This window comes from Helobdella robusta, assembly GCF_000326865.2.
Source record: "Helobdella robusta unplaced genomic scaffold HELROscaffold_7, whole genome shotgun sequence".
Classification (NCBI taxonomy): domain Eukaryota; kingdom Metazoa; phylum Annelida; class Clitellata; order Rhynchobdellida; family Glossiphoniidae; genus Helobdella; species Helobdella robusta.
The window spans coordinates 841,316-855,447 of NW_008705398.1; the positions used below are offsets into that span (position 1 = coordinate 841,316).

Genomic DNA, 14,132 nt, shown 5'->3' on the forward strand with positions numbered 1-14,132 from the left:
GTATGTATGTATGTATGTATGTATGTATGTATGTATGTTCGTAAGTACGTACGTATATATGTATGTATGTTATGTAGTTTGTATGTATGTATTGACAGATTTCTATTTAATGTAGACTCTACCCGGTTTATCGGTATATCGGTTCGATTGATCGTTTAATTATTTATATAGCGCTTGTTTTTGTTCGATGTTTATTTAACTGCTAAATGTAAACATCTTTCTGAATGTTTTTTTTTATCTCAATCATGTTTGTATGTTTATAAGTGTGTATATATGTACGTGTGGATGTGTGTGTGTACATCTACGTTTGCATATGTGTATGTATATTAATGTGGTATTTTGCTGAATAAAAAATTGTTTCAATTCAATTCAAAAATATGTATTAAACTTAAAACTTAACTTATAATGTATGTATGTATGTGTATGTGTGAATGTTTGAGTCGGTATATTCTGTTATAAGATAGTAACGACCACAAAACACCATTGTGTAGCGAGGTGCGAAAGCTCCATATTTTTTGGGCAAATTGTTATTAATGACGTCACTAATATAATTGTGACGTAACATAATGAAATTTATTATTGTTATTATTTTTTATCGCCATAATTTTCGTCATTAATTTTTCTTTCAAAGTTTATTATTATTATTATAATTATTATTATAATTATTATTATAATTATTATTGTTGTTATTATTATTTTTATTATTATTTATGTTTATTTATGCAATTAAATATTTATCGGGAAGCGATCGTTGTGCGCTTGTCAAAGATGCGTCAGAATAACAATTATATCTTTGATTGTATGTGTGTTTGTATGTTTGTATTTGCATGTTTGTTTGTATGTTTTTATGTATGTTTGTATGTGTGTGTGTGAACCCAGAATCTCTTATGAAGATGATGATGAGTATGGTGGTGGTGATAATGATGAAAAAGACGACGACGACGATGATGATGATGATCAGAACGACGATGATGATGATGATGATAATAATGATTAAAGAGATGATGGTGACGATGATGAAGACATAAAGGCTGTCTATATTAATGTTGTAGCGACTGCAGTTACTACATAGACCGCACGCGCAATTCATTCACGTGTGTGTTATTAATGACGGGCGTTCTAGAAATTTCCTTCCTCTCGTCATCATCGTCGTCATCATCGCCATCACACAGATATCTACTGATATTAACCTTAATTTAATTTAAATTAACATCCCCTCTTAAATTATTTTAAATATTTATTTCTATTATTATATATATAAATTTTTCTAAATTGTTATTATTATTATAATTTTTGATTTGTGTTGCTCTTCTGTGACTAATAAATCCAACCCAATTCTCTTTCTTTCTCTCTATTTCTCTCTTTCTATATCTCTCTCTTTTTTCCTATGTCTCTCACTTCCTCTCTCTTTCTCTTCCGCTCTCTTTCTTCCTATGTCTCTCTCTCCCTCTCTCTTTCTCTCCCTCTCTCTTTCTCTTCCCCTCTCTTTCTTCCTATGTCTCTCTCTCCCTCTCTCTTTCTCTTCCTCTCTCTCTCTCTCTCCAAAAAGCAAAAAACTTATATGCACAAGAGTCAGTTAGTTTATTCTGTCATGTAAATCAATTCAATCAAAGGTTTATTGGGCAAGTCTCAAGTGAATAGTCGATACCGCCGGTCCTCCTCGAATAACGAATATCGAGTCCAACTATCGGATAATATTCAACCGGATGACTGATGATAAATAGATAAGTACAGCGTTACCCTTGTTAAAGCACTGCTTTCGCAAGTGAGAAAATTTGAGTGAATTTGTAAAATATTAAATGAGGTATTAATAAAGTTAAATGTAAGTTAATCACTACACATAATCATTTTCATCATCGTCGTCGTCATCAACAAAATCGTTATTTTATTTATTTACATACATACATACATACATACATACATACATACATACATACATACATACATACATACATACATACATACATACATACATACATACATAACCAGGGTCCTGGCAGTGAAAGCGAGCTTAGGTCAGCATGGTTGAGTGCGGTGCCAAACACCTCATGTGGCACAAAGTCATTCGGTCATCCGAGTGAGGAGGGGGTTGTTTGCCACTGCGGAGCAAAGGTTGATCCATTGGGCCATCGTAGTCTCTCATGCTCTCTTGGCTCTGGACGCCAAGTAAGACATTCAGCGATGAATGATTTCGTCGTTTGCTGCTTCCAGAAAACTGCCATACCGGTGATAAAAGAACCGGTAGGCCTGATTGCGGCTGGGAACTTTAGACCTGATGGACACACAATTTCTCCCTGGACTATGGGACGTTCGCTGGCCTGGGATGTGACTTCCCCCACACGATGGCCGAAAGATGCATCTCTTTCACATCGGTTGAGGCAGGTACCGCGGCTTTAAAAGCGTACGACCAAAAATATTTCAAGTAGACTACTCTCAATGATTCTAGAATCTTTCAATCAATATGCATCGAAACCTTCGGACCTACCGACAACAATACCCCTCTGCTCTTAAAAGAACTCATTAATAAAACCATTTTAATATCAGGAAACTCTTTAGATAAAAACCACATTAAAGAATATATATTGGTTCTGCTTCAAAAATTTAATTCCTTCTGTATATATAACCTCTCTGTAAGTGACCTAACAAAATAGAGTATAGCAGAACCTGACTATGATCATAGCCCCATCAATTGCTAGTTAATCAACAAAGGGTCTCACATACACACATACATACACACACATACTTACATACACACATACATACACTTATGCATAATACACACACATACATTTATGCATACACACACATATACATACAAACATACATGAATAAATATTTTTGTATAAACAACAAGCACATCACTGTTAACACTGTACAGGTAAAAATAAAAATTGTGCAGGTGTGCATTGTCGAAAGTTTCATCAAAAAATCCTTCAAAATATTCATCTTTAATTAAAATCAGTCATATTAATTAATACTTATATCATAATTTACTTATTTATGTTTATTTAGATTAATTGTAATAACTATCGATATTATTACTTCATTTTAAAATAAATATTTTAAAATAAATTTCCACGAAAAATGATTTTATCAACTGGTGTTGTCTCATATTTATGCATCTGCCTAATTTCACTATTTGCCGTAACGGGTTAGTGACAACATTCTTGAATTTAATTATATATTACTTATTCTTGTCTATCTTAGTTTTCTTCTTATCTCTGTAATCGTTTTTCTTCTGCTGTTCTTAATAATTCTACTTCTAACTTCTCTACCCTTACTTTTGTGGTATCTCAGGGTTCTATCCTTGGCCCCCTTCTATTTATTTACACTCTACTTCTGAACTACCTCGTGTTATTAATAATTTTTCTTTCTGATAATTCTTATATTTGTGCTTCTTTTCCTCCATCTAATCTCAATAGTGTTCTTCATAATCTATCTCCATCTCTTTCTTCAACTATCCATTCAAATAATTATTTTAATAGACTAAAAGTTAATAAAATAAACTCGTTTTTAATGATATAATAAATAAAAACTTATTTCAAATTAATTTTTGTTTAAAAGTGAACTCCCTGGAATGTTATTCGTGCAAAGACCAGGATGGAAACAAAGATAAATGCATCAAAACGTCGAAGCAGTGCGAGCAGAGCCAAGACGTCTGCTACTCCAGCATCACCTGGAGAAGTTAGTCATGATTATGATTTATTATTATTATTGTTGTTGTTATTATAATGTGTTAGTAGTATCATGGTTGTTGTTGTTATTATGGTGTTTTTGTTGATATAAAATATTACTACTACTAGCCGAAGTAGTAATAGTAAGTAGCAGCAGCAGTTGTGGTAGGAGCAGCAGTAGCGGTAGATGTAGTAGTAGTAGGAGCTGTAGTAGTAGTAATCTATCTTCCAATTTGAATCCTTGCATGCATAAACACACATCTATCACAACATCAAAAAATTCCTAATTTTCTTGAAAAAAAACTCCTAATTCTCTGAAAAAACTCCTAATTCCCTGAAAAAAAATCTAATTCTCCGGGAAAAACTCCTAACTTTCCGAAAAAAATTCCTAATTCCCCAGTTCCGCCATATTGGACCCCTCGTGGCAATCGAATACACTACCTGTCGAAAGACTGCGACACCCAGAAGAAGTGTCAGGCCAAGCAAGAGCAACTGAAGCACATCTGCATCAGAGACTGGTACTTGGATTGGCAGTGCCACGAGTGTTGTCAGGGCGATCTCTGCAACTACTACGTAACTGTTAGTAATGTTACTATGTAATAATTATATCTATAGTATTATACTTTGTATAATTATAGTTGTAATTATAATATAGTCATAATATAATATAATAATTTAATATAGTTATAATTATAACGTAGTCGTTATTATTCGTTAATTATTTCTGACCTGTTTAGAAGTTTTTGTACATTCATCTTTCTTTCCGCCCTACGTCATAACTTTAATTAAAATTATAATATAGTCATAATTTAATATAATAATTTATTATAGTTATAATTATAATCGTACTATAGTAGTAGTAGTAGTATTTTTGTTATTCTTGCCGTAATTGATGACGTCATTTTCTCTTTGTATACTTTGTTGCAGTGAATGCTTCGGCGACTGAGGCTGCAACTACAACGTCCACGCCACACGACGTACACACGTACCACACGATGTACACACACGCCACACAGCGTACATGCGCACTTTTATGTAGGCGCAAAATACGCGCAAAATTCCTATGATGGTTTTTGAGTAATGCGTGGTCTGCGTTTGAACCTGGTAACCGCGCAACAGTGCAAAATATAGCCATGGCTGTGTGTTGTTATTCTTGTTATTATTATTTTCTCTAAAACAGCTGGGATCGACGCGACAAGAGCCACCAACCACCACCTTAATGTTACTCATCATAACTGGATTCCTAACAACGTACATTGCATCTTCTGTATCATTACTATAACGTTCATAGAAACTTATTATTATTTTTTTTTTATTATTGTTATTATTTTTGATATTATTACTGCTGTAAAAAGACTTTAGCGTCAACAATTGCTAAACACCGTTACTATTATCAATCGTTATTAATCAATCTCTTTTTTAGAATTTGTTGAAAACAATTTTCCTCTCTCTCTCTTCTCTCTCTCTCTCTCTCTCTCTCTCTCTCTCTCACCTACGCTTACATACATACGCACATACAAACACACATACACACAAGCACACATACACACAAACATACATATACAAACACACACACGCACACTCATTCAAAAACTTCTTTACGAAAACAAAAAAAAAACAAAAACGAACTGATGGAATGACGTCTCTTTTTTCAAAAAATGAATGAATAAAATGTGTTTGTCTGCGTGTGTGTGTATATGTGTGTGTGTATATGTGTGTGTGTATATGTGTGTGTGTGTGTCTGTGTGCGTGTGTGATTATTATTTAAACTTTTAAACTGGCAAACGATATAGCAATAGTAACGAAATGTACGTACTATAACTTGAGCAATACGAATAATATTAATAGATATACACACACACACATGTACATACATGCAAACATACATACAAACATACATACATACAAACAAACAAACATACATACATACAAACAAACATACATATACAAACAAATAAATAAAAATCAACTTTCAAAACGTCGGAAAATAAATTAACGTGCAGACGAATTCGTCGTTTAGATCCAATTAAATCAGTGTAACTTTGGTTAATTTTGATTAACTAGTTAATTAATCGTTAATTGATTCATTAAATTTTTAGTTTTCTGGTTAATTATCGAATAATAACAATCAGTGTGATTGATTTGTTGAACCACCAAATTGTCAGTTATCGGTATATAAACATTGAATCAGTTAATTATGTGCCAATAAATTAATCATTGATCAGCTAGAAATGAGGTAACACATCAAGGTATCTTATTAATTAATTAATTAATTTAGTAATTAATTGATTGATTGGTCAATTAAATCAATTAATCGTTTAAATGGACTCGTAGCCGTATCGTCTAATTCTCGAATCACTGTTACGCCGTGCTCTGAAACAGCAGACCACCAGTACAGCAATGGCGATCAGGCAGACGAGAATTAGTATCAGTATCGCCAGTTCCCATGCCGAATACTTCGTCACTAACCCTAACCTTTGCTGATACTGCATCAGAGTGCCCATGGCTCTAGCGTCAGTTAAGTTGGCGCGAATTTGGTGGCTGTGGTAGTAGCAGGTTATGTTGCAGCCGACTGGGTTGACGTTTTTGTGGTCGTTGGGGGCTGTGGTGGCGACAATATCGAGGCTTCTGCGTCCGCTGTTGGGTCTGTCGCTACGGATGTCGCTGCTGACGTCATCGTGATCGTTGATGACGTCATCGCGGCGGCTGCTGTTGTTGTTTGTGAATATCGTGGTTGTTGTTTCAGCTGCTGCTGCTGCTGTAGTTGTTGTGGCTGCGTGCGTGAAGTTTCTCTGAGTGCGACAAGGTGAATATGAGAAATCTGGCTTTGCAAAGCACTGTAAAAGTTAAAAATTTGTGTGTATGTGTATGTTTATGTGTGCGTGCGTATTAGAGTGGCGTGTTGTAGATTTTAATCTGATTAATATTAATTAAACGTAAGAATCTAGAGTAATAAGAGGAATAATAAGTAAGTAATGTAATAAGTAAAATTAAAAAAGAGTGAAGTGGCCACAAACTAGCCACTAACATTCCCGCGATCGTTGGCGTCATCGTTGACCAGGAAGCCCTCCTTCCACTCGTGCGATCTCCACTCAAGATAACTTACTGTGGCTCTCATGCAGGTGTTGTTCACGCAACTGTTGTGTGTTGGTTGGTTGTTGGATGTTTGGTTTGTTGGTTGTTTGGTTGGATAGTTGGTTGGTTAATTGGTTGTTTGGTTGGTTGTTTAGTTGGTTTGTTGGTTGGTTGTTTGATTGGATGGTTGATTGGTTGGATGGTTGGTTGTTTGGTTAGTTGGATGGTTTGTTGGTTGTTTGGTTGGATGGTTTGTTGGTTGTTTAATTGGATTGATTGAATGGTAGATGATAGATTAACGGACTGATTGATTGGATTGATTGATAAGTTGTTCAGGATGCTATTTAATTAACTAACTAATTATTTAATTGATCTGTTGAAAAAAATTTCCAAACGAATGATCTAAAAAAAATCTTCTCATAAAACATTCCTCAAGTTAGGAAGTTCAATTATATTAAATCTCTAGACAACAATAAAACCATTTCAAAAAATCACTTCAAAACGAACACACACACACAACACAGAACAAACACACACACACACACACACACACACACACACATTACAGAACACACAGACACAACACACACACACGTACTAGGGCTTATCATCGACATCGTTCGAACACGACACAATTTCGATGGCGACAACCAGACAAGTGGTGTGCTCCGAGAACACGGAATTAAGGACCGGATAGAGAGGCCAGATGATGGCGAAGACTATGATCATGGCTATGAAAATGGAGAAAACCAGCATTGCTCTGAGGAACCAATATTCCGGGTGGAAACAGATGTTCACCCAAGTTCGGGGAGGGGGCTCATGCAGTTGGACGGGCTGGTTCGGGATTGCCGCCAGGAATTCATGTTCCGCTGCGAATTTTAAGTTTTTTTTAATTCAAGGTTTTTTGTTAATCTTAATAAATTTTTTCATCCAAACTTTTATTTCATTTTATCAATCGATCAATTCACCCACCAATCAACCCCGCGAACCACCCATCCATCTACCATCCACCACCCCCACAAACCATCCCTCTCGGCAGCCTGCTCCTGCCTGGTCTTCCTTTCCAACAACATCCTCTTCTCTCCATCCTCTCCCCGTTGTGAACTGATGTCAATCTCGACGTCAGCTTCCGGTTGAGCCCCGGTTGGCTGTTCCCTTGCATGAGACGATCCAATTGGAGGAGGACAACTGGATGAGGACTCTGTCAGCTCCCTTAAAATGGTATCCGGGCTTTTTCTCCTTTCTTCTTCTACGTGCGGTTCCGATGGTTCCTTGCTATCTTTTGATGATTTGTCTTTACCCCTCTTCTGTTTCTGATGTTTTTGTTTGGTCTGCTCTGACTTGTAGGAGGACGATGAATCGCTACTTTGGTCTTCTTTCACTACTTTTCCTCCATCAGATGGTGAGTTTTGTTGGTCGCTGGATGTATCGTGGGGGACCTCATCCTCGTGTGATGGCCCATGTTTGCCGACTGGCTTGCTGTTTGCGTCTTGAAGGATGGGATGAAATGGTTTCATTAGTAATTTCAAAATTGCAGCAGCAACGGTACCCACTGCAACATACACAGACGTACAAACGCCAGGTTTCTTGCTAAGAAAAATTTACAAGTACAAACCGTTTCTGTCAGACATGCTTGACTCCTTTACTTGCAAGAACAGAAATAAATTTAATAATTTGCAGTTAAATTTACACCAACTTAATGTAAATTATTCAATTATATTCATTAAAATTAATCAATTAGTTAATATCCGCGAAACGTTTAATTTATAAAAAAAAAATTAAACCAAACTTTTCAAAAAATTACGAAAGACAATTTTTTCCAAAATCTTGCCTCTATCTCAAAAATTGCCGCATGTCTGTGGAAAAAGCTTACATATAACAAAACTACACATAAACACCCGCATACACACAAAACATATACAATACACACATGTATATATATTATACTGTTAATTCAAACCTTTTGTATTATATAGTTTAACAAAGATACTATACCTTACCAAGTAGCAACGATATAGATACTGCTATTGAAGGATTGCTTGCTTGTAGATAATTTTTATTATCTTAACACTCTACTTATTGTACTGATACTGATATACAGAAATAGATAGATAGATAGATAGAGAGAGAGAGAGATAGGATAAATAAAGAAAAAAACAGATAATACCATTAGTAATGTGTCTCAAAAGTTTTAATTCTCATACAACATATAAATAAACTGTTAAACGGTGACAAATTTAAAAATTTTTTTTTAAATTCCGAAAAATTGAAATTTTCAGATATTTTTATTTATTATAATCTAAAAATAATAAATAATAATATCAATAATAACAAGTTTAGTAATAATAAAAAAGCAAAACAACAAAAAATAAAATCATTTCTTTCCATTTTCTCTGATGTCACCCATCTTTTTACACCCCTGACCCTCCTCAATGACCTTGGTGACCTCCGTGGTGGCATCCCCGCCCTCTTTAACAATGAACACATCCCCACTGGGCCCTTCTTTGAATGACCTCTGAAGGACGTAGGCGTCGGCCGGCTCGATCTTTTTGTAGTAGTTTTCTTTCGTCTCGACGATCTTGAAACCAAACTTTTCATAGAAGGAGATGGCACTGCTGTTGCTGATCTGGACGTGTCTGTCGAAAAAAAGTTGTGAAGATAGTAAAAAATGAGAGAAAGAGAGAGAGAAAGAAAGAGAAAAGAAGAGAGAGAAAGGGAGAGAATAAGAGATTTCAAGAGCGAGAATTAGGAAGCAAGAGAGAAAGAGAGAGAGAGAGAGAGAGAGAGAGAGAGAGAGAGAGAGAGAGAGAGAGAGAGAGAGGTAAGAGAAAAAACTAAAAAACTGAAAAAATAATAAAAAAAGAGAGAAGAAAAATCGAAAATGAAATGGAAAGAGAAAGAAGAATGATAGAGAGTAAGAGAGAGAGAGAGAGAGAGAGAGAGAGAGGGAGAAAGAGTTGAGGACAACAATAAGGACAAATTACTTACAAGTAGACATTATCGTAGAGGCCATCTGTCTGGCATATATTTAATATGTGCTCCAGCATGATGCTGCCTGAATGTTTGTGGTTTATAAAAGAAATTGTAAATGAATATTAATTTATATTTTGGATTTATATCATTATGTATCAATAATTATTCAAAACAAATGAAATAGTGAGATATATATAGATATATATATATATCTATATATATATATATCTATATATATAGATATATATATATATATATATATATATATATATATATATATATATATAGAAAGAAAGAGGGAGACAGACAGAATACTTCAGGATATCTTTTAACTCAGAACATCAATTTTTCAAAAAAAAATAAAATAAATTACTAATTAAACAATTTAAAGTATTCAATATTCCACTATATTTAGCAATAAAATTAATAGATAGACAAAATAAATAAGAAACAGCACATCACTAATTCACCTATCCCTAATCTTCTATATGGGGCAAGGCAGCCAAGTGTCATGATGTACAACCTCTTCTGGCCATCCATCTTGTCCTCTCGACAGCATACGGCCCCGACCACGATGTCATTGTAAAAGGCTGGTGCAGAGAAAAGTTAATTTTAATTCGAAGTCTTATGGAATAGTACACCAATAATGTGGAAAGGGTGGGGAAGAATTAATTGATAACCTAATCAAAAAACAAAGTACACACAACTGTTGACATAATTAATTTCTAATTGACTGACCTAATTAATGACTAATTCACTCACCTAATTAATGACTAATTAACCACCTACTTATTGACTAATTAACTAATTTATACATAGGTAAAATTACTAATCCAATTATAAATTCCAGGTATTCCCACTATATAGAATAATATAGTTAAGTTAACACAGAGTAAGTAATGTTACAAATACTTATATAGTGATTGTAAATATTTACATAGTACAGGGAAAATTTACACATACAAAAAGATTAAGATGTTTTATTAGAAGCAAGAAAGAATTTATTTATAATTGTGTATGTGTTTAAACTTCAAGTTTATTTTATTATAAGTTTTAATAAACTTAAAATATAATTTATAATTATCAGTAAATTAGTGTAATTGGGAAAGTAGAAATTTCCCAGATTACTTACCTAACTTGGCAAGCTCTCCAACCTCCAAAATATCTTTGTAGAATTTGTCGTTATATACTACAGGGAAGACTACCTCATTTATCCGTCTCAACTGTTTTATGTTGTGGCTTGTCACATCGCCTAGCTCTATCACGCCCCTGATTTGATATATTTTTAATAAAAATTATAATTTTAATAATGTGTAAGTAAAGTTAGTTAAACTGGGTTTGGGTATGTAAATTAAGTTGGGGAAATTAGTCTGATTTAACAAAACAACAAAGAAAAATGAAAATCTGAACCGAAAAGTTGTATTTAGTTAGGTGGAAAGATCACAAATTAGACAACTAATTTGCTGATTTTTGTAAAATTTTGTCGTTAACATTTTGAGGAAACGCAAGGAAAAAAATTTTAATGGCGGAAATTTTGATTCAAACTCGAATTCTAGATTATCGCCGTGTAGGGTAGAAACTTGGAAGCGCCGGTGCGAGCAAATTTTGAAAAAAATAAAAAAATTAATTAAATCGCAAATGAAATCAAAATATATCAAATAAAAATTGAAAAAAAAACAATTTTAAATACTTTTTCATCTTCTTTCGTAAAAACTTTTTGAAGAGAAATTGAAAACTAAAACAGAAAACGTGCGTGAAGGTGCAAACAAGTGAGAAAATAATATGGAAAGCTAGTTTCATTTTAATTACGTATTAAATTTTATTCCATGTATATGGCTTTTCATGGTCCTGGTTATGACATTAAACTGACCCTCACTGCCTTGTGAGTGATGTTGGATCATCAAAGGCTAGGCCCACCGCTTATAACTGTGGTTGCGTAAGGAAGGGCGTCCTGCGTAAAAATTAGCCAAATAAATTACTTATGATGACAGAAGTGACAATGTGACAGATGAGAATGGCGTCGAGGGGTTTTTCGGTTCCATCATAGGTAGCCAAACGGCAACCCCCGATCTCGGGGAAAATGTCGTCTAAACGTGTGTTGTTGTTGTTGTTGTTGTATATGGCTTTTCATGTAGTGGAATGGCACGGTAACTTATACGCATACACTTTCACACTTTCACACACACACACACACAAACACAAACACACACACAAACACAGTCACACAAACACACACACAGACATCATGTTTGATTTTGTGGTGGTATTTTTAGTCCAGTTCTACTCCATTTTCTCATTTTCATCATGAGTTTTAGCTAAGTTAATTAACTACAGATAGGTGAGATGTGATAGGAAAGCCAGGGCCTGGGTTGGGTGACATTGGCTTAAGCAAGGGATTGAGAATAATTTGCCATATAAGCTATAGGAAGACCATTACCATACCATACATATGCACATCATTTGTATGTATATTTCTAAATAAATTTTAAAGTTTAATAAAAATTCCTTTGCTTTTAGCTTCACGTTACAAAATGCCTTTCGTTTCGATCTAATTAATAATAGTAATAAACATACAGTTACTCTTGCGACTGCTGCTGCTACGATCTCTACTACTACTACTACTACTACTACTACTACTACTACTACTACTACTACTACTACTACTACTTCTACTACTACTACTACTACTAATTATAATAATAATAATAACAGCAATAAAATAAATGTCATTTTTTTATTAGAAAAATCTGTGTGAACGAACAAAATTTATATTCTTTAAAAAAATTGCAAATGTTGTTTATAATAATATTAATAATAATCATTATTATTATTATTATTATTATTATTATTATTATTATTATTATTATTATTATTATTATGTTATTATTATTAGTAATAGCAGTAGTAATAGTAGTAGTAAAAGTAATAAATATAATATTAATTATATTTTGGAATGAATTTTATTTGATAAAAATTGAACAATAAGCAATTTAGTTCAATAGCATGAGACATTGATTTATTTACACTAGGCGTCATACACGTTTAAAGATATGATTTATCGATTGATATTCTTTATTCTTTCTCTCTTTCTCTCCTTTTCTCTCTTTCTCCCTCTCTCTCTCTCTCATCTCTTTCTATTCTTTTTTTCTCTTTCTTTCCTGGTCTTCATCACTTTCATGATCACCAATTGAATAAGTAAGTTGTTTACAATCGTCATCAACATATCGTCATCATCATCATCATCATTTCCTTCTTCTTCTTCTTCTTCATCATCATCATCTTCTTCTTCGATTGAAAGAGGTCAGATGTTAGCCCTAGAAAGTTTAAGTCGCAGGTTGAAAACAAAATGTTTCAAAAGGTATGGTAACATATGACTATGATGATAACGATGATGATGATGATGATGATGATGATGATAACGATGATAATGGTGATAATGATGATTAAAAATAACATATAAAAAACGAACGCAGAATAGAGCGATCAATAAATTATGACCTCATTTACACGCTATTTAGCCTGATTATTTACTCAATCATCATCATCGTCGTCGTCGTATTCATCATCGTCATCATCATCGTCATCATCATCATCGTTATCATCATCGTCATCATCATTAAACATTCACTCGGACTGTCAAAACGAACAAACACACAAACACACACACGCACAAACACATACACACACACGCACGCACAAACACACACACACACGCACGCACAAACGCACACAAATACACACACATACATACATACTCACATATATGTACACACACAAACGTACATAAATACTTACATATCTCTTTATATACCCATATTTATCTTAAGGTTGTGTCAGAAAAAGATCAACACACTTACAGGAAAATATTGAAAATTATTAATTAAAATTATTTAAAATTATTTAAAATTAGTATAATTCCGCAATAACAAATAATAGTAATAATAAATAATAATAATAATAAATGATAATAATAAATGATAATAATAATAATAATAAATAATAATAGAATTTTCAAGTTCATAATTCATGAAATCGTTCGGACTAGTGTAAAATTATGGTGATTTAGATTGATTTAGCTTAAGTTAGGCAAAAATAATAATGCTGATTATTATTATTATAGCAAGAGTAATTAATATAGTTATAATAATAATTGTTTTTGTTGTTGTTATTGATGAGTTGTTGTTGTTTTTGTTGTACACAATCAATAAATTTTATTTATGAGTACATAATTATTAAATGTGCCGCAATTAATTTTTCATAAAAAAAAAATTATTTTTTATAATAATAAATAAATGAATAATAGTAATAACAACAATAATAATAATAGTAATAATAATAACAATAATAATAATAATAATAGTAATAGTAATAATAATAACAACAATAATAACAATAATTATAATAATATCA

The 14,132-nt window shown here is 33.1% G+C and overlaps 3 protein-coding genes across 3 annotated transcripts; 1 reads left to right on the forward strand and 2 right to left on the reverse strand.

Annotated features, from left to right (window-relative positions):
• Window positions 1-3,084: 3,084 nt before the first annotated feature.
• On the forward strand, window positions 3,085-4,274 carry HELRODRAFT_164707 (hypothetical protein; the record flags this gene model as incomplete). The annotated part of the gene is made up of 3 exons (XM_009030700.1): window positions 3,085-3,151; window positions 3,565-3,684; window positions 4,075-4,274. 3 exons carry the CDS (start codon window positions 3,085-3,087, stop codon window positions 4,272-4,274), a joined length of 387 nt encoding a protein of 128 aa, XP_009028948.1.
• A 1,046-nt stretch (window positions 4,275-5,320) lies between these two features.
• Window positions 5,321-8,595, reverse strand: HELRODRAFT_189539 (hypothetical protein). The gene is made up of 5 exons (XM_009030701.1): window positions 8,365-8,595; window positions 7,774-8,238; window positions 7,348-7,618; window positions 6,703-6,811; window positions 5,321-6,511 (listed from the first exon to the last, which is right to left on the reverse strand). The coding sequence occupies exons 1-5, from the start codon at window positions 8,378-8,380 to the stop codon at window positions 5,993-5,995; spliced, it is 1,380 nt and encodes a 459-aa protein (XP_009028949.1). The 5' UTR covers window positions 8,381-8,595; the 3' UTR covers window positions 5,321-5,992.
• Window positions 8,596-8,800: 205 nt separating this feature from the next.
• On the reverse strand, window positions 8,801-11,456 carry HELRODRAFT_108045 (hypothetical protein). Its single transcript, XM_009030702.1, has 5 exons — window positions 11,413-11,456; window positions 10,855-10,991; window positions 10,193-10,312; window positions 9,738-9,804; window positions 8,801-9,385 (listed from the first exon to the last, which is right to left on the reverse strand). Exons 1-5 carry the CDS (start codon window positions 11,418-11,420, stop codon window positions 9,124-9,126), a joined length of 594 nt encoding a protein of 197 aa, XP_009028950.1. The 5' UTR covers window positions 11,421-11,456; the 3' UTR covers window positions 8,801-9,123.
• Between the last annotated feature and the right edge of the window lie 2,676 nt (window positions 11,457-14,132).

Coding starts and splice junctions, on each gene's coding strand:
- HELRODRAFT_108045 (XM_009030702.1), bottom strand. Junction 10,313..10,854: donor TGGAGAGCTTGCCAAGTTAG/GTAAGTAATCTG, acceptor TCTCTGCACCAG/CCTTTTACAATGACATCGTG. Junction 9,386..9,737: donor CTCTACGATAATGTCTACTT/GTAAGTAATTTG, acceptor TTTTTTCGACAG/ACACGTCCAGATCAGCAACA.
- HELRODRAFT_189539 (XM_009030701.1), bottom strand. Junction 6,812..7,347: donor GATGTCGATGATAAGCCCTA/GTACGTGTGTGT, acceptor AACACACAACAG/TTGCGTGAACAACACCTGCA. Junction 6,512..6,702: donor ACGCCAACGATCGCGGGAAT/GTTAGTGGCTAG, acceptor TAACTTTTACAG/TGCTTTGCAAAGCCAGATTT.